Here is a 19,906-nt window from a genome sequence, read left to right as displayed (position 1 = left end):
TGTATATATATATATATATATCTTTTTTTTTTAAGAGGCTTCTCAGTACTATCAGTGTTTCTCTGACCCAGATAGCTTGGAATGTCTCTCAGGATACATTTGCAGTTTGCAAAAATCATCTAAATCCATTCTTTCATCTCCAGGCTCAGCAGAGTTCAGATAGAATTAACAAGGCTTGTGGAGCAATGGCAGGTCTATGAGAATGAGATGGCCAACTCCCCTGGTCAGCTCTCATTCTGCAGTTCCCTGATGACTTTCTGCAGCAGGTGACAGTGACTTCTGTTCATTTTTATCATGAATTACAGACAGGCCATTCAGAGTAAAGGCCTTGCTTTTAATGTGCTTTTCTTATTTCCTCTCTTATTACACAGGACAATGGTTTTAAGAACTGATGATGAGAACTGTGTGTGATGAACTGGAGCAGAGCTGCAGGGTATGAGAGGACAGTGCTGTCATCCATTCCCCCTAAGAACAGCCTTAAAGCCCTGGGGAAGACTTACTTTGTTTAACACTTTATTCTTCATAATGTTGACAGATGGAAATAACGTTAGCTTTTTATTTAGTAAGGAGAAAGGAATCACTTGGTGTTAGCATAAAAACAGGTTTAATACAATCAGAAGTGGCCCACAACATAATGGTCTGATGAAGGGTAGGTGTCACACAGTAGGTTTGTCTTGCTGCAGTTTTCCTAAGCCATGTCAGTGCTTGTGCCTGTAATGCTGATCCTTTACCACCCAAGTCAGGTGAAGCTAAGAAGATTTATTAGCTACTTCTGATAGCTACACAGGACCACGTGGCTAGGGCATTAGTAATCCTGAACAAAAATGAGATGAGGAAAAAAATTTAAGGGCATTAGGCCCTAGCTTATAGGAAAAAAAAAAATTTCAGCTGTATTATTAAAATACATTCAAGAAAATATGTACAAGAGCATGTCTGTAATCAAGAAGGCGGCAGTGAATTGCTACATGTTTAATAATGCAAAAGTTTTGTAAGATGTGTTATGTTGAAAACTTCCAGGTCTGTTTAAGCTGCCATTCTTGCCTAGATTGGGACTGTGGTCAGTGCTCATGTGGAAGAGCACTTCTCACCTCTTTTGTCTTGCCTGAGAAATAACTGCCCCTCTCCTGTTCTCAGGGCGTGTGCAGGTTCACAGAGCCCTGGGCTTGGCTCCTTGTTACACTTCACCCACCAATCCCTGCAGAAGCACTAGCTGCAGAGAGGTAGATTGCATGAGGAAACCTAGAGGTTAATGCATCTTTAATGCTTAGTGGAGATTTATCTATGTCTAACCACTCATTCTGCAACATCCAGAGTCAGTCTGACAAAGGGAAGAGAGCAGAACTACCAAGGCAGAGGTCTGCTTTGGGCAGGGGAGGCAGTTCCCACTTCAAGGGCTCGTTTTAAGAGGTACTTAGAAAACCAGGTTCAGGCATGTGAGTGACTTTTGGAAATATCCTACTTGGCTGCAACTAGTATTTAAAAAACAACCAAAATCACCTCACAGTCTCCTTCAGGGGTGCTGGGGGCAGGGGCAGGTGATGGGACCTCTGCACCCTGTAGAGAAGGAGATAAAACTTTTAGGACCCCCATGGCGAGTGTTGGTTTTGAGTCACTCTAGCACTGTCCTTTCAGTGAGGGAGTCAGTGATGTTCATACTCTCATACTTCAGAAAGCACAGAGAGGAGAGCCAAAGCTGAAGGCATCCATGCAGAATCATGCACTCTGCAGAGAGAGAAGGATAAAGATCCACCCCAGGGCAATGGCACCAGCTAACAGAACTGATAGTTGTTGCCTTTGAGAAGGGGCTGCCCACTCTCCTCTTGTTCACAGGACTCCTCACAGCAGCCAGAGGTATCACAGCCACTGTCTTCCTCAGCAGTGGATGGGAGGTTTGTGTAGTCCTTGAAAACAGGAAGGAAAAAAGAGGCATGTTTCAGACTGCTCTCATTTGCACTTGTGTTGCTGCCCATGGAGGTTGCTGCTAAGTAACTATTTCTGTGTCCAGCCTGCTTTTGTTACCTTTCACCATCTGAATACCTCTCTCCACTTCTACAGATACTGAGCTGCTTCCATCAGTTAAAGGTAGGGAATGGCATCAGGAAAACTGTCTAGAAGCTATGCTGATGTAGGATGAAAGGAGAGGGGAAGATGTGCTTTCTCCTCTCCAAAGATTCTTACCTGTTCCTTATGCAAATCCAGTTCTTTCTGAATAAAGCAGCAGATCTGGTCAAATGTAGGTCTCTGTGTGGGCTCCAGGCTCCAGCATGCCTGCATGATGCTATACCTGCAAAGCCAAAGAGGGACAGAGTTTTGCTGTACTTCTGCAAAGCTGCTGGGGAGTCTGCACCCCTCTTCTTTGGAGCAGCATAGCAGAGTGATTCACTTTGTATTTGTGCACACAGTTCTGAGCAGCCCCCTCTTCTTTTCCCATCTATAATAGTCCTGGATAGTGTAAGCACAGTGTCCCCAGGGAAATGAGAGCACAGGAACAGATAGAGCAAACATCTTGTGTCCCCACATCTATCTGCAAGAGGCTTTATGCTTGGTACTTCAGCTTAAACTCATTCCTTTCCTGTAAGTTCCTCAGGCTTGTCTTCTCACATTCCTAGAGCTAAAAGTAGCTGAAAGGAAAAAAACAAAACTGCCACGTTTAGGAACATACAGATAGCGTGAGCTCTCCCACCTTCCTGGCTGGAAGCAGTGGATACTGGGCAGAGCATCTGGTTCCTGCTTTCCTGTGTGAGAATGGAAAAACCCTAAACCTTACATGCTTAATGCAGAGCTTCCCTGGGAGCAGCCCACAGACCTGACTGACATACCTATGCCATCTTCACCACCCACTCTATGTGAAGCAGCTCCAGTCCCCCTTCCACCTGCTGCACACCTCAGTGCACCACTCACATTTCCAAAGGAGCAAAGTCAGGCCTGGCCATCTGGTAGCCCCGCTTCACCATGCTGTAGAACTTGCTGTTCACCGCCATGCCAGGATAGGGACTTTTACCTGTGACAGGAGCACTCAGATCAGAGGCAGTTTGGAGCCAGTGCCACTCAGAGCCCTGAGTTAGGGCAGATCTTCCAGGACCCAATACTTCTAATGGTCCTTCAGGAAACACTGTGTTTTATAGCCCTGATATATACTAGATTTTTCCAACCTCCCTCCTTTCTTGGAAACTTCTGCAGACATCAAAGTGTTGATAAGCCATGGAAAACAAGAGAGGGTTGCAAGCTTTCCTCTTCCTTACCAAGGGAGAAAATCTCCCAGAGAAGAATGCCGTAAGACCACACATCACTCTGCACTGTATAAATGCAGTCAAAGATGCTCTCTGGGGCCATCCACTTCACGGGCAGGCGGGCCTGGAAGAGGAGAGAGCCCTGCAGCCTGGGACAAGCAGGCAGCTTATGCTGCACCCTGTCCATGCTCTGGCTGCACCTCACTCTTGTACCTTCTCCAGTCCCCACTCCAATTACTTACATTGCCTTTTACAACGTAGTTTGAGTCATTCATGATGTCACGAGCCAGGCCAAAGTCACAAATCTTGGCTACCCGTCCATCTGATACAAGCACATTCCTGGCTGCTAAGTCACGGTGGATGCACTGGGGAGAAGAGAGCATAACTGAGACCCCACTGATGTCCCTACAGCCTCAGAATGTCACCATAACACATCATCGAGGAGCAAGGAGAACACGTGCTGCTCGAAAAGCTCTTAGAAAAGGCACTGTCATGCATAGGGAGTATAGGCTCTCTCCTTTCAACTGCTCCAATTGCAGTACTACGTAGCATTATCAGTTGTATTAGTGATGAGCCTTCAACTTCCCCGTGGGGGCAAAGTTTAGGAGCAGGGGCTGCTCACAATGTCCCATGTGAAGCCATTATACAATGGCCCTCTGCCACTGAGGCAACTCAACAGCCCCTTTCAGTTCCTTGTCCATGGGGCAACAGGAAGCTGCCAGTGCAAGAAAGCTCTGCATCAAGGTTCCTGACCTCATGTAAAAGCTGGGCAGAAAATACCAAGGCAGACTAGCATGATGCACAGATCTGGGTGCCCCCGTAACTCTATCCTGCAATGGGCTGTCTGAATCCCAAGCTCCACAGGAAACACTGGGCACTGAAGCCAAGCATGTGTGAACCCAGAAGGTGGAGAGAGGCCCATTTCCAGAAGCATAGTTGAGTTTGACCATCTCATCTGAAAACCTCCCAAGCCTTGAGCAGACAAGACAGCTGGCTGCTGCTGGTGCACTGGTGCTACCTACTAGAGTGCAGTGGTTTCTTTTAGGCACTCACATTCTTTGATGCGAGGAATGCCATGCCCTGTGCCACCTGGCTGGAGAATTGAAGCAGATCAGAGAGGTTAAGGGGCCGGAGGTCCTCTCTGCTTTCATCTTCCTCTGAGCTTTTCCCTGAAATTCAAACAGAAGCTTTAGGGTTGCTGCAAAGATGGTAAGTAGTGCAAGCCATGTTCTATCCCAGTTCCCTAGAACTAAGCCAGACCAGATGGTCAGTCTGAAGAAATGATGCAAATACAAGAATGGATCTTCAACTCACCCCTGGATTGCGCAGAATCTGATGACGCTGAAGATGATGATGATATGGGCCTCATTTCAACATAAGTTTCCAAACCCTGGCTCGCAAAGCCACTGTCACTGAGTCAGAGAACAACAAAGAGAGGCAGGCTGTCAGCAGCCTCCTAGCAGTGCCTTCTGCCCTCCTCCATATCCACTGAGTACAGAAATCACGTCCATGTCTACTTTTGCACCCATCTGCAAGCTCCTGATCTTTGGCATTAACCTCTCCCCAGCACACCCTTCGTTGCTCAGCCCTGTGGCCACCACAGTCCTGCTCTCACCTGCGGATGTATTTTTTCTCCAGGTCAATGTTTTTGTAATCAGCAGTGCTGTCCAAAGAGGTGTCCAGAGCTGAGTCCTGGATAATTATGTATTCAGCCTTCTTCCGCAGGAAATTCAGCAGATCTCCATAGCGACAGTACTCGGTGATGACAAGAATTGGACCTGGGAGAGAGGCAGAAGGAAGTTGTTAAGAAGTGACTTTACTGTAACCTGTCCAAAGGAAATCAGACCCTGGAAATTGCTGGGTTAGGGAAGAAGGAGCAGCAGAACCCACTCGGCACGTAAGCATGGCTGGAAATAGCCAGCCCACAAATCCTTGCAAACAGAAAAAAAGCCGTTAAAATCATCAAATCTCTCTAATAACAGCCTTGGAGAAGCAGGCCATGAGAGGGTTCTGCTGGGGGAAGCAGGTTTACGGGATCCTACCTCCATAGGTACACGCTCCCAGCAGGTTAACAATGTTCTCATGGTGTCCCAAATGACTCATGATCTTCAGCTCAGACATGAGAGCCTCCTGCTCATCTGTGTGTGCCGTTGCTGCAAGATGAGGATAATATGAAGGAGTTGGGGAAGGACAATAAAGAGATGATAGGGATAACAAGGATATAGACAGATGGAACAAGAGGAGACAAGCGGAGAGGAATCTATGCCCTCTGGCTGTGCCTCTGGCCACGTGTCCACAAATAATTGCACCAGCACAAGTCCAGCACCTAGTTCTTATCTCAGGAACATCTTAACACCCAGTCTGATGGACACACACTACTTCCAGCCCAAAGGAACTTGGGGGATTTCAACCTTTGCAAGTCGGCCCAGGCTTACATTTCAGCATCTTCACAGCCACTTTGAGAACTGAATCTTCTTTTCCCAGTCCAAAAGCAGTGGCTTCTACTACTTTTCCAAAAGCTCCAGCTCCAAGAGTTTTTCCTGCAGGGGGAAAAAAAATGTACTTAAAAGATGCTTTCTAAAAAGACACTGAGCAATTGTCCTGCACACAGCTGGGTGGGGATTCCTGCTGAGTCCAGACAAGATGGCAGATGAGTAACTCTTAGCCAGAAGGTGGTGAGCATCTATGGGGAACTCTGCTGTGAGCAATGATGTTATGAAAGAGGCCAAGATCAAATGTGCTCACAAGGTATACATGTTAAGGGATGACCTCAGATGCTTGAGGAGGAACATGATCTTCTCAATCCTCTTTACAACAAAGGAGGGTTGGAGGGAGGTAGCATTCCAGTGTTTAGCACCCTGTGTAGAAGATGGCAGCAAAGCCTGGTTGAGGATGTTGCTGCCATGTCTGGATTCAGCTTTGGATGCTGCCTATTTGCTCTGATTTTGTTCTTTCAAGTATTTCAGCTCTGTGGCAAGCATCATGCCACCAGGAAAGCAGCAGGGAAGGTTTCTTACCAAACTGGAGGTTATTCCGGGGAAACTCCCATTTCTCATTGTATGGCAGCTGAGTGGGATCGATAAAGATGTAGTTATTCCCTTCACAGGCCTCAATGATCTTCCACCGCACCTGGTACTTAGGTTTCTGTAGGGAAGAAACTCCAGTTAGTCATTGGCTGCTTGAGCCCTGAGAGTTACCCTCGTCAGCAAGTGCTCTGATTCTCACCCTGCAGTCACACTGAGAAGACTTGGGTTTAACTCCACCAAATATATCTTGCTTCGAGTGAGATGTTCAGTTTGGACAGTCTGGTCCAAACAAAGTCCCTCCCAGCCCTTACCCATGAGGGAGGGAGGCCTTCCTGCCCCTGTCACTGTAGCTACGACTTGGCACAGCAAAGCCAAGTGTGGCTAAGCAGTGCCCAGATGGTGCCAGAGGGAGTTGTCCCCACTGTGCCTCTTCCTCAGTACTCTGGGCAGCTGAGCACAGCAGAACAGTGGAGCTGGCCCAGCCTTGCTTCCCTTCCAGGAAAAAAAAATAAAAAAAATAGAGAAACCAAGCTAAGAATTTCTTCTCTTTTCTACAAATCTTATGGCAGAAGTAACCAGATGAGGTTAGAGTGAAACAGTGCCAGCGCCTGCTAGAAACAGCTTGTGCTGAGTGTTGTCATGGATGTTGTGAGGTCTGGGGACACAACTGGAGGCAAAAACACAGTGAAGAGCTCAGCCCTGAAAAAACTGTGAGCAGCCTTTGCTCACACAAGGAGATGCATGCCTGAATGGCAACAGTGGTCTCAAGCCCATCAAGGCAGGCAAAGCCAAGTGTGGGTGGAGTGACCATGGCCGCAATGAATCATGATGTATGCCTCAGCTACTGGGAGGTGTGCGCTGAAGCACTTCTCCTCAGCACTTCTGCCAGGTAACTGCAGAGAGAGGTGCACCCTAAGTGTCAGCATTGTTGCTTTCTGCTCCATAATTCATCTAGCAGCCATGGCTCAAGAAGCCCATATCTGAGATATTATTTACAAACACGTTCTGTTTCTCTTGGGCTTGCAAGGCCTTCCTAAGAGCTATTCTTCAGGGCTGCACACCCCAAAGACAGCTCCGCCTGAGAAACTGTGGGTGCCAGTTTGTGAGAGGCTCTGCTGGATCTTGTGACCATCAGCACTACAACTCTGCAAAATCTGCAGCCTTGGTGGGCTGTCAAAGGCAAAGTGCCAAATGGAGAACTGAAAACCAGGAGATTTTCACCCACCCATGAAGCAGAAGTGGCAATTGATTGGCGCAGTTTATGAGAAGAAATTCAATGCTGAAGATAAATCTCACAGAGAAAACGGGGCAAGTTCTTGAATAAAAATAGTGAGCTAACCTTCTTGGAGACAAACACCTTCTAATACCAACCTGCATCCTCACTAGGGCAGCTTTTTTGTAAAGCAGGGTGGAGAAACATTTAGATGCAGATTGCAAACCACTTTTATTTTCCTCTAGTTAATTAAGTGAGAGGCTCTGCTGGATCTTGTGACAATCAGCACTACGACTCTGCAAAATCTGCAGCCTTGGTGGGCTGTCAAAGGCCACTCAGAGTGACCAGAGCAAAACCAGCTGCAACTGAAGCACAGAATGACCACCAGTGTCTGGAACAAGGCACCGTCTGTACTGATCTCTGGGCTATGAGCCTGAGGAACCAGGTGGGAGAGGTGCTAACACATTTTGGTTTTGGTGTATAGGCTTTGCTTGTGGCTGCTGCTGAGGCAGTGTGGCCTCGGAGGCTGGACAGGCCTTGCAGCCCTTGCTGTGCAACAGGGAGGCTGACCTGGTTGTACTTGTAGAGGAGGAAGAGGAGCAGCAGGAGCAGCAAGACCGATGTGCACATGCAGGTGGTGAGAATGGGACTGAAGAGCTGGTTTGGGGGAGCCATGACACTCCCTGGAGGAGAAATAAATGGGGGTAAGTAAATACTCCTGTTTCAATCCCTGAGTATTTTGCCTAGCTGTTCATTCAGGCTTCCCCTGTATGCAGTGCAACCCAGCAGTGGCCTTAAAGAAACTCAAAAGAGCTGCTGCACTCCAGTTCTCACAGCACCAGGTGCAGAGCAGGAGCTGGTCAGGCTGTATGTAGACAGACCAAGAGCAGCAAGAACAAACCCAGCAAAAGATGCAGCTTCTGAGGATGAGCATCAATCAGCTGGCTGTGCTGAGCACTGTACCTAGGTCCTGCAGTTGCGAGGGGCTTATGGCACAGCTCAGCCTTTGACATCAGGCTCTCCCCAGCCAGCTGTTCCCACACAGCTTGTATAAGTAGCAAGCACCAAAGCCTCCCAGCTTCTGTGGTGATAGAGGGCCTATGGAATCTATTTCACCTTTTTTGCAAGACCATGGGAAATCCATATAGGCAGACAGGCACCAAAAGCCAAATTCCCCCCCATTCCACCAAGCTGCAAGTTGGTATCTTACTGAGGACTGAGTGAAGAATGTCAGAGGTGCTCCCCTCGCTGTTAACAGCCACACAGCAGAAGGTGAAATTGGCCCCTAGATCCTGGAATGGGAAAGTGCTCTCCACCTCCACCTCTTGGAAGGGTAGTGTATTCACCACATGGGGACTGGAGTCATTCAAAAGCAGCATATAGTCCTCATATCTGTAGGGATGCAAAGCAGTAGAGAATGAATGTTTCTCTGCACTGCAGTTGCTCATAGCGAGTTGCTGCTTGTCTCAGGCAAGAGAGGAGACACTGTAATTATGCTAAATGGCCTGTAGGAAAGCCCACATTGTGCTGCTCAGCAAGCACTAACATTGCAAGTGCACTCTTCGGAGTTAGAGGTGCTTCGTGGTGCCCAGTCCTAGGTAGTTCTTACCTGTCAGAGTGAGTGGGGCACTGGTACCACTCAATGTGTGGGGCAGGGTAGCCAACGGCTGTGCAGAGAAGCTTACTGGAGTCACTAGCTGATACCATGACACTGCACAGCCTTGGAGAAGCTGTTGGGGAAAGCAGAGAAAGATCAAGTACTATGACCAGAGGAAGAGTGCATTCCTGGTGATCTGATTTATTCTCCATCTACGGAACAACAGAACTTCAGGAACCCCTGTGTTATGCAGATATTTGAGCTGGGTCCCAGGAACAGCAAGGCTGTGTCCTGTGGGCACTGGGCTAGAAGTGCCTTGGTCCACAAGTCCTGCACCCTGCCTGTTGGGCAGCAGCCCCTGGGCAAGCAGCTTATAGGAAGGGGCAATTAAGCTAAGCACTTACCTTTCACAGATACACTGAAAGTAACTGATGAGTTGACCTCACTGTTGAAAGCATAAAACGTATAGAGACCTCTCTCTTCTCCCTTCAGATGATCCAGGAAGAGCGTGTTGTTATACCTGCTCCCAACAGAGAGAATAAATACCATGAAGAAAGCTGTGCTGAGGAAACTCAGGTATTCATACAGTCTTTGCTCAGTGAGATGCAGCTGTTTCTTGTGCCCTGGAATGGATGAACACTTCCCAGCTTGGTGCTGCTAACCCTTGCTTCTCTGGGGAAGCAGGAAGTGGCTGATCCTACTGGGATGCTGGAAGGGTCTTCGCTGAAGGAGAGGCACTGTGCCACCAAGTGCAGTGTTACTGAAAGGCTGTGACTGGGTGGATTCTCAGAAAAAGAGTTTAACATCTAAATCATTGTGCTGGAAGAGCCAGGAGACACTGATCTTCCTGCATCTGAGAGTATGAGTTATCCCAAGAAAATGAAAAGGGAATTGCCCAAACTCCTCAGTTTGGCAGCAGGCTTAGAAAGAGCATGACTATGTCCTCCTGTACATGGGGTCATATCCTCATAATGATGTCTGTCTTCTCCTGACATGGGATATATAGTACCTCTTGGTATATATATTCTCCAGACCATGGAGCATGGAACAGGTCTGAGGAGCACTAAGGGAATCCATCTGTTTGTGCTGTGTCCCCATCCCTCTTAATTCTTCTCACGGAAGAGTGCCAACTTGAAAAAGACTGCAAAACCTACCAGTGACTTCTACAAAGGTTTTTAAAGAGAAAACTGCCAAGTTAATCGGGTGGTGTCTTCCTTGATCTGATCAGCCCTTCTCACTGTGGTTTGCTAGTAACGTTGGAAATAGAAGTCAGAAAGGCAAAACAGTTCCCCTCTTTAAAAATCAGACTTCTTTATCAGCCAGCAGCATGGGATCTACAAGTCTTACACTGAAAACATTTTTTGAAACAGGCCATGGTGAGCATAGAAGAGGGAGAACACATACCAGTTGTTTTTAAAGTCTATATTGCTATTGAGTTTGTTGCTCCCAGAGTTCTTCAATGAATTCATGTGCTCCCAGTGCCAGTGGAGAAGTTTTGGATATGCCTCAATATGGACCTGGAGTTTCAAACTGTCTCCTTCAGCAGCTTCTTGGTTCATGGCTTGCACTGGGGTCAGGATCACATACCCTCTTTCTGCAGGATGGAGGAGAGCATGACCATCAGCAGGCACGTCCACAGAGACCTGAAACAAGCTTACACCAGCTTTATAAATAGACCATTATTGGAAAGAGCAGCCTCAGCTGTGAGACTGCAGGAGGGAATGAGGCACTACACAGACTGTATGTCTCACAGAGAAATACTTTTTAGAAGTTGTTTCTTTGTCTTGATGGCTTGGATCAAGCTCTTCCTGTGTAACAGGTTTTATACACTATCCTAACAAATAATGAGGCTAAAACTGTATCTTGTGATCTATATAAGACGAGCCCCCTTAGCTGAACTCTTGGCTTCTCACCCAGAAATCTTTCAGAACTAGTCCCTTTTCTGAGCTATACACTGAGTATGCAGAGGGTTTGGGTCATCAGCAAACCTGAGCCTACAAGGTGCAGTGAAATTTCCCTGTCTTGGGACAGGAGCAAGAAATACTCAAGGACAGGCATGCTTCAGTCAACACTTTTCTGGTCTGCTGGGAAAGTACCTACCTACTACCCGAAGCATTGTGGAGGCATTCTTGAATCCTGCTGAATTGTTAGCTATGCAAGTGTATTTCCCACTGTCTTCCATGGTCACTGCTGGAATTGACAGGGTGTCATTGATGATGTAGTTCCCATCACTTATGTCAGGCTTTCCATTACTCTTAACCTGTCAGAGAGGAAATACCAGTCATTTGTTTGGAAGCTCAGAGAATGGAACTGAATTATATTTATAATAAAAATTCTTGCTACCCTCTGTTCTGTGCAACTGTGCCCCAACCCTGAAAGTCTTATAGATGGAGACCACGAGGCATATTAAACCCAAGTATTCGAGGCAGTTAGGGCCACACCTATTGTTAGCCTTTTGGCTGCTAGTTGTCCTTACATGGTGTGATCTAAACACATATCATACATACACATATCATATATACATATACATATATATATACACATATCATATATACATATACATATATATATATATTTTTCCCCCCAACTCCTTCATGAATGCAGTGGACATAAGGACTTCTAGCAAATCTTATCTAAGCCTTCAGCATTTAAGAGTCAGTACAACAGATTTTGAAATGTTGAGGCGCATTCCCTTTCTTCACCCATATTTTTTCTCTGGGATGCTGTATGTTCTGAACTTTCGCTTTTTGCTTTGTAAGCCTTGGCAGAGAAGGGTGAATAGACATCACCTTAATAGGTACCTTGGCTCCTGCTCAATGAGCTCAGGTGAAACAATATACTTTTCAGCTCCACAGCAAGATCCTGAGAATGGGCAGCTGTTTTTTAAACCTGTATCACCCAAAGAAAGGATTGTTGGATTTGTATGGATTGTTTGAATAGCTAACTTTGGGCGAACAGTTCAAGGCTTTTCTACAGAAAAGCCTTGAGTCTAGGCATTCTTGTCACCCTATGCCTCCTGGTTTCCAGAAAAGTCCCATAACCCCTCGAAGCTGCACACTTTAACTTACGCTGTTTGTTGGTGTTACCCATTTGATGTCATACTTATGGGAAGGAGCAGTTACTACACAAGTGACTTCAAAAGGTTCACCCACAATTCGCACATGGTCTGCAGGGTCCACCATTACCTGTACAGGCTTCTCTTGTCCTACACAAAGACAAAGAGGAAAAGATGCACCACCAGCTGGCTCACTGGCACCATGCACTTTAGAGCCTCCCTAAGGCCTGGACACCTTCTCCTTTCCATTCTCTCCAGTCTCTTTACCCACGCCCTTCTCCTTTCCTTGAGATTCTCACTTTTTGTGCACGTCTACAGGAAGCAATACAAGTCAGGAAGAGCGCAGCAGCCATTGCTGAGGTTTATAGGTAAGGGATCCTTCTGCCATAGTTTCATCCTGACCATCAGGGCCCAAGGTCTTTCAGAACATCACAGACATAAATAAATTCTGTTTGTACCTATGATATGCTGAACATATGTACACAGTACCTATGATAAGCTGAACACTGCAGATCCCATAGAGACACATCTAAAGGAGACAAGTTTCCAAAAGCCAGTGGAATTTTACCTCCTCTAAATTTTACCTCTACCTCCTAACTACTGCAGGTTCAGAAAGTCTTTCCAGCTGCTGGCTAAGAACTTTTCCTTAACGACCTGTGACCAACTTGCTGCTGCTCTCCCCCCATGGACAGCAGCAATCCCAATCCTTTACCTTCAACCACAATCAGTCTTATTCTTGATGACTTCTCTATTTTTCCATTTACCACTGTTTGGCATTGGTATTGGCCCTTCTGCTCGTGTTCCACATGATAAAGCGTTATTCCCTTCTCAGGACTGAAAGAGTAGTTGGTTCCAGGTGGGAGCTTAGAGCCATCATTCCTTATCAGAGTCACATTGGATCCATACTCGGGAGCAGTGATGAAGCAGGGGAACTCAGCATTTCCACCTTTGGTCACAGAGATCCGGAAGTATGGGACGTACCACACATTATTGGGATCTGTGGAGGAGATGAAGTAAACCAGAGAACAGGATCAGAAAAGCAGGCACTGAGCTGAGAGAGATGTTCCAGCAAAGACGAGTATCCAGCTCTGCTGCCCAGTGGGAGTTCAGTGTTGGGGCAACCTGGCTTAGCGCCTGCCTGACTCAGCCTCTAAAAACTCACATGACAAGCCCAGTTCCAGCTAAGGCATTTGAGGAGACCAGAGCAAGCAACTCACAGCTGTATGCAGGCAAGAGAAACTGAGAAGTGTGCTTAGTCCTAATTCAACTTTTCATAACAGTGTTATTTTTATTTGTTAGACCTCCAGCTTCCCTATCCATGACGGTATCTCTGTACAAAGGAAGGGGTGAACACAAATGGTGGAGATACCACGGCATACTGGAGCTTTGGCTTACATTGTGAGGATGAATCCTGTGATCCTTCCTCATTGAGGGTAGTAGCCATACAGTTCCCTGATTTCCAAATCTCACTGTGCATTACAATACCAAACAGGCTTTCATCACTGCTTTTTAAGGGAAGCCAAGATAAGGAGGAAGAGGTCCAGGCCATCCACAGGTGTACACAAGATACAGATGCTCTGTACCGCAGTGCTTCAGCCACAGGCCCCATAATATGTGGGTTTATATGGTTGTGGGTGGGCAATTGCTCCCACTAGGAGTGTGCACTGCTCTCCAAACTCTAACACAACCATGGATTATAGAGAGGAACAAGTCTAAATGGCATGCTCCCTAAAGAGAGGCTGTTCTGCCAGCATACGTGGGAGGAATGAAGAATGGTTACCTTGCACGTACAGATGCACAGATGCAACACCCTTGTCGCTGCTGTTGACATAAGCACACCTATAGGTGCCTGTGTCTCTGTGAGTGGTCCTAGGAATACTGAGTATGCTGCTGGTATGGTTGGCAAACTTTTCAGGGTACCATTTAACTTCTGACTCTCCTGAGCAGCGCAGGAGGACTGGATCACCCACATTGACAACCAGAGCAGAGATATTAGGGCTGATCACAGGGGATGCTGAGCCTGCAAAGAAAAGAGAAAGAGTGACGATGAAAAAAATGATCCTTTTTAGGATGCTCTACTGGAGTTCACAGTGTTGAGGCTAGGCTTGGGATGCAGACTGGCATTTTGGCTCACATCATTCTGCATCCTACCAGAGCATGGCCCGGTACTCTAAGGAATGAACTTCAGGGAAAGGAAGAAAACCTCACAACTGAACATTCAGAGTACTGAGAGGGGAATAGCAATCATCTGGAGCAGATTAAGCCAAATGCTAGCCTAGAAATTGTTCCTGTTGGGTTTTGCCTGTTTTTATAGCTGTTTTCCTTTTGCAGCAGAGCTAGAGCTATGATATGAACGTGATTAGCCCATAACATCAGTTGTGAAGTTTAGCTCCATGGCTGGGGCCGTCTGTTGCTGCTACAATGAGCTGGAACAGGCTTGGAAAGCTGCAGAGCAGGAGTTAGCACATGCATTTTTTTGGTTGCTTGGCAGTGGATTTTGAAGTACACCTACTTATGACTTATCATGAAGTCAAACAATGCATTTTCCTTCCAGTTACCATCAAAACACCATAGATGGAGTCAGCATTATAGTTCATATTTGGTGGTGGGAAACTAAGGGACAGGAAAGCCAACTCCTCACGCAGGCCTGTGGCTGCACTCACGCACAATGCATGCCAAGCTGTGCTGAAACTGGCATTGCAACCCAGCAGGATTTCTGATGCCATTACTGCCTTGAAGATGGCTTCTCCACTGGCCAAACAAAGGGGAACCAGGGTCCCACCACAGCCACTTGTGGCAGAGGGAAATATTTTTTTCTCCCCATTTTGCCACATCAGCGAGTTCTTTGAATCACCTCCTATATTTAGGGTGGGGGAAGTGAGAAATGAATCAGTGCCACAGAGCTGGGGAAGAAGCAGTACTGCCACCCCCACGCCAGCCCTACGGGGAGGACAGGAAACACATTGCAAATGGCTATCTGTGCTCAGGGGGCTGCTCACCCCCCTCCGGCCCCTTTCCAGGGCTATTCTCCCACTTCTGCTTTCCTTTCCAGTTGCTAACCCATCCTCACATCTTAAAGGGATACACACCAGGGTCAAATAATAGCAAGTGCAAAGATAGCTGCCCAGTTTATTAGTCTGCTGCTCTTGGTAGAGGAGGGCACTGCAGGCCCTTTACTGTCCAAACTTGTAGAAAGAGAGCAAGGGATGGCTTCTTATGAACACAACCATTCTCTGATGCTGTCTTGGACACTCTCCCTGTAACACAGCTAGAAATGTACACACCTATCATCACACACCCATGCTTACAGCTTTTTCTTGGTGAGGAAGATGATGTCCAGGGCATGAATGCGTGTCCTATCAGCTGTGCTAAGGGCTTCAGCGCCAGAGCACATCCACCAGAACTCAAAGAGCATCATTTAAGCTGTCCCAAGCTGATGCTTTCCTCCATGCAAGGAAGGGTCAGTCGCATGGGACTCAGCCCTGGAGAGCTTTGCTGTTGTATGATGATGGAGCAGTGGCCCAGAGGAAACCCAAACAAATCCTGAATCAGACTTGCTGGCCCAGCAGGAATAAACGGAAGACATGGAATATGGAATATTTGGCTGTTTTTTTCCTCTCTCTTTTTTTTTTTTTGTGCAATGCTTTTATCTTTCTATGGAAACAGGAAAAGCCTCATTTATCCCCAAAGTGGAAAAATAAAACATCCTAGAATCCTTTACAAAGCCACATTTTCCACTCTCCTAAAGTACCACATTCCTCCCTCTTTGCTAAGCTTTGTTTTCCACCAGGCTTGATACATTCCTGCTGCTTTTACTGTCACTGGACACTTGTGTCTCTCCTATTTGCATCCCAGGCCTCAGCACAGTGTGGTGGTGGAGCCAATCTCTGCGACTCAGAGTTGCCTTCAGACTGGGTCAGGGAAAGACCACGTTGTAACTGGTCCCTGGAGAGACCACAGCAGGAGGAACAACGTCAAGAGTCAGGTCATGTAGTGTCCTTGCTGTCATTACACTGTGCAGTGAAGAAGCCAGCAATGGCACAAAACACCACACAAGTGGAGTGAGGATGGATGGGACAGAGACGATCAATGCAGGACACTGCCAGGTGAAGGCCACCAGAGCATCTGCTCCTTTGTGTGCGATGGAGAACAAGTCACATCAGTATGTCCTTTCCCAGAATGGGGAAGCAAGGCTGCTGGGGGAAGGCTTGCTCCCTGCTGACCACTGTGCAATCTTGCACGAAGCCCGAGGATGTCTCTACTGCTCCTCAGCAGCTTCCGCAGCACTGTCGGTAACTGCTGGCCAAAGGTTTTACCACAGGTTGTGTAACCATGACCTCCAGTTACAGCTGTGGGCTCCATCCTTACCTCTCCTACCCTAGCCAAAACATTACATTCCTCTACTGAGGCTTTGGAAAGGATGAGGAAGGTGGAGTGGAGGACCTAGAGGCTCAGGAATCCCACCACAGAGACGAGTTATCAGGACCTTGATCTGCTTCTGAGGGTCTGAGGACTCGGGAAGGGCCCTATGGTAGGCCAGAGCTCCCATTGCTCTCCCCTCAGTGATAGGAACGAGGAGGATAGAGCTTCACCCCTGAGGACACCTTCCCTGGGGTTAACTAGAGTATCTGGACAGGGGGATGCTGAACACACCTCTCTGCCTAGGGCTTCTTCAGAGATTTAGATTTATCCACAGCAAGAAAGCAAAAGAAACCACAGGAAGATCTCTACATGGCCACAGATATAAGCTGCTCACATTTCACATTCTTCCTCTACTTGACCTAAAATTGGAATTTAAGCCCATGACCTATCCCCAGCAAGAACCCAGATCACAGTGGTTGCACCACATCAGCCTTGGACATACTCAGAAGATGTACTTGTGATTCAAAAGGCAGGAGAAGGAAGTCAGCCTCTAGCTTGAAGTTATTGTTTTGAACAGTCTTTGCATGCTGCAGATGCCAACAGCCATTGCATTCCGACAAATGTGTCTAACACCCTACCATGGCAGACAGTGCCTGATGAGAGTGTCACAGCTGGTGACCTGCTTTGCCCAGTGCCTCAAGGAACCTTTGGTGAAAGATCATAACAATATCCATCAGGATGTCTCCAATGTACATCAGAAGTACTTAGTCCCTATTACCTAAAAACAAAATAAAAATCAAACAAGCAAAAAACCCACACATAACAAATTAATTGCCTAGTCTGGGACTAGAAGAGAAAGAGTCTGAAGCAAGAAACATTCAAGTAATGTGGGCCAGACTCCCTGAACCAGATTAGTGACATAACTCTGCAGCCTTCAAAAACCATCTTCCAGAGCAGCAGACCAGGAAAAAACCTGCACAGAATGACTTGATGTGAAACACCATGCAGTTAACAGCTAGAGGAATATGAGGGCTTTCCAGGGCTGAAAACATGAATTCAAAGAGGGATACACTGCTTGTCTGTTCTAATCCGAAATACTTTTTCCCCAGGCCACTGCCCACTTTCCCACCTGAATCTCATAGTGAGGGGAGCAAGCTCAAGAGAAAAACAAAGGAAGAGCCACAGTTTTGTGTGTTTGGCTGCAAACCTCAGAACAGGTTTAGTGAGTCTTTCTTGAGGTTGATGGGTTATCACCTCTTGGCCATCTCTGTAGCCTCAAAAACCAGTCACATCCACCTTCCCTTTCTGGTTGTCTGTTTCCATAACACCCAGCTCTACAGCCCTTTTATGTGGGCCAGCGCACCAGAGAATAGCAACTCCAGACATGTTCAATAGAAGGTGCCGATATAGCTGACATTCCTGACTCTCCCACCTGCACACCAAGCACAAGCTCTCATCCAGTTTGGGCAAAGGGTTATTTCAGAGTTCCCTCAGAGCACACTTACTGCTCAGCTTCATCTTCCTCCTAATCCTCTCCAAGACTCAGAACGGGGCAAATCTCCATCTTTCCACTGCCAATGCTCTTCTTCCTGCACTTACACCTCTCCATACCACTTGGCCATACCTTGGCAGTGCTGCAGGGAACCAAGAGTAAGCTGTCAACACTGCTGCACTCCAGAGTCACAGACTACCAGCACACTCTTTCTCTCTCACTGTCTCCTCTCTGGCACAGCAGCCAGCTTTAAAAGGCCTTGCTGTAAAGTAGATGCATTTCCTTGCCTGCTCTCTGCCACATTGATTCTCCTTGAGCCTGCATGCAGAGCCACAGCTTCCAGAGGCTGGGACCTCCACACCCTAACAGAGGCTTTTTGTAGAAGCAACCAGGAGCTAAGCAGCCATTAGCCCAAACCCTCTCCCCAGCCCAGCTGCAGCCATCACCTCACCTCAGCCACAGAGCACTCACAAGAAGCCCTCACTGCACCGCAAAGCTGCCCCAGAGAGACATGGTGGCCCCAAAGGGCTATGGGATGCTGTTGGACCTACCGTGCCAGACAGCAGGTGTGGTCAGTAGCAGCAGCAGGAGGCCAGGACTCACATCCCCAGGACCCATGGTGTCCCCACGCAGGGCAAGGATGTGTCTGAGGGATCCGTGTGAGCAGCGGTGCCTCTCCTCACAGCACCATCCCCAGCACTCCCTCAGCAGGAGCTTCTCCTTTCTGAGTTGACCACAAGTGAAGAAATTCCTTTTTTTTGTGTGCGTCTGTGTGTTTGTTTTTGAAATGGGAGGGGAAAGAAAAAAAAAGAAAATGATTTGCAACATCACCAGTGACGAACCTGCTCGGCCAAAGTGGGGCTGGGCACCGCATATCCCAGTGCCCACCACCACGGCGCCATCATCTGCTCCAGGCCCTACCTTTCAGAAGAAGCCTAGCCCCAAACAAGTCCACAGAAGTTAGGGACAACCCTTGCCATGGCCATCCAGACCCCTAGGGACTGTTGCAGTTTGACCTCTTGCCTAGCACGCAGAAGACTCTGTTTTACCTCAGCAGGACAAGCATTACCTCAGGCCTGGCAGCTCTTGGAGGCTTTGTGCCCATACAGGAAAATGGCAGACACCCCACAGAGAGGATTTAGGGTGGGGGCAGCTCCCAGGTGGGAGAAGGCCTGCAAAGATGACAAATTAATTTGTTTCAAGGAAAATTGCAACCCTCATTGCAGGGATTCCTGTAGCCACGTGAGCTCTCCCCAAGCCCCACAGCAGCACTGTGCTGGGGCAGGATCGCACGCACTGCCCTCCCCAGCACGGAGAAGCATTGAGGTCCCACCCTGTAGCCCCTTCCCCTCGCTTCAGGTTGACCAGCCCCTGCTTACACCTCTCCTGGCACCTCCATACCCAGCCCCAAATCAGGGATGCAGCTCTTCTATCACCAAAAGGCAAACAGGGATCCTTCCTCACCTAGAACCTTCCATATTGCTCCTGAGGAGGCTTTTTGAAGCTGTTGTCTAATTAACGGTCTGGCAGACAGCTCGGTCCAGTAATTAGGCACTTTGTTAACCCTTTCCTGGGCAGCCCATGCAAATAACAAGTGAGGGTTGGATCGAAACAAAATAACTCTTCTAGGGGCAATTAGGGCAGCAGAACATTTGCAGGTCAAGGGAGATGGCCCGCAGTGCTCCTTGCTCTGCTCTAGCGCTGAATAATCTCTTGCTGCACTACAAATTTGCAGCCGTTTGTGGCAGCGTTGGGCTGGGAAGTGATGGCCACCACCTGACAGCATGAGGTAGTGCGGCACAGGAAAGTCCTCTTGTCTCCAAAATCAGAGAACAGGCTCAGGGGTCTCTGCGGTCAGAGAGGTGCCAGGAGGACAAAGTGTTGGGGCCAAAAGATGAGAGCATGGCTGTGCTGAAAGTGACTAAGAGTCA

General features: G+C 47.7%; 1 protein-coding gene across 1 annotated transcript; it reads right to left on the bottom strand.

Moving 5' to 3' along the window:
* Positions 1 to 528: 528 nt before the first annotated feature.
* Positions 529 to 18,729, bottom strand: CSF1R (colony stimulating factor 1 receptor). Its single transcript, XM_003210412.4, has 21 exons — positions 18,527 to 18,729; positions 13,902 to 14,141; positions 12,834 to 13,118; positions 12,135 to 12,271; positions 11,167 to 11,326; positions 10,471 to 10,660; positions 9,471 to 9,586; positions 9,079 to 9,199; positions 8,680 to 8,861; positions 8,040 to 8,152; positions 6,248 to 6,374; positions 5,666 to 5,770; positions 5,273 to 5,383; positions 4,846 to 5,008; positions 4,545 to 4,642; positions 4,284 to 4,399; positions 3,473 to 3,595; positions 3,243 to 3,354; positions 2,902 to 3,001; positions 2,179 to 2,284; positions 529 to 1,901 (listed from the first exon to the last, which is right to left on the bottom strand). Exons 1-21 carry the CDS (start codon positions 18,591 to 18,593, stop codon positions 1,770 to 1,772), a joined length of 2,904 nt encoding a protein of 967 aa, XP_003210460.1. The 5' UTR covers positions 18,594 to 18,729; the 3' UTR covers positions 529 to 1,769.
* Positions 18,730 to 19,906: the final 1,177 nt, after the last annotated feature.

This window comes from Meleagris gallopavo, chromosome 15 (genome assembly GCF_000146605.3).
Source record: "Meleagris gallopavo isolate NT-WF06-2002-E0010 breed Aviagen turkey brand Nicholas breeding stock chromosome 15, Turkey_5.1, whole genome shotgun sequence".
In the NCBI taxonomy this organism is placed as follows: domain Eukaryota; kingdom Metazoa; phylum Chordata; class Aves; order Galliformes; family Phasianidae; genus Meleagris; species Meleagris gallopavo.
Note: the sequence above shows the minus strand (reverse complement) of the source record. Positions and strands in the feature narration are given on the sequence as shown.

Excerpts from the sequence above, each read along its gene's own strand:
- CSF1R (XM_003210412.4), bottom strand. The coding sequence starts at position 18,593 with ATGGGTCCTGGGGATGTGAGTCCTGGCCTCCTGCTGCTGCTACTGACC. Across the intron at positions 9,587-10,470 it reads ATAGACTTTAAAAACAACTG|GTATAACAACACGCTCTTCC; the intron begins GTATGTGTTCTC and ends TGTTGGGAGCAG. Across the intron at positions 3,355-3,472 it reads ACTACGTTGTAAAAGGCAAT|GCCCGCCTGCCCGTGAAGTG; the intron begins GTAAGTAATTGG and ends CTCCTCTTCCAG.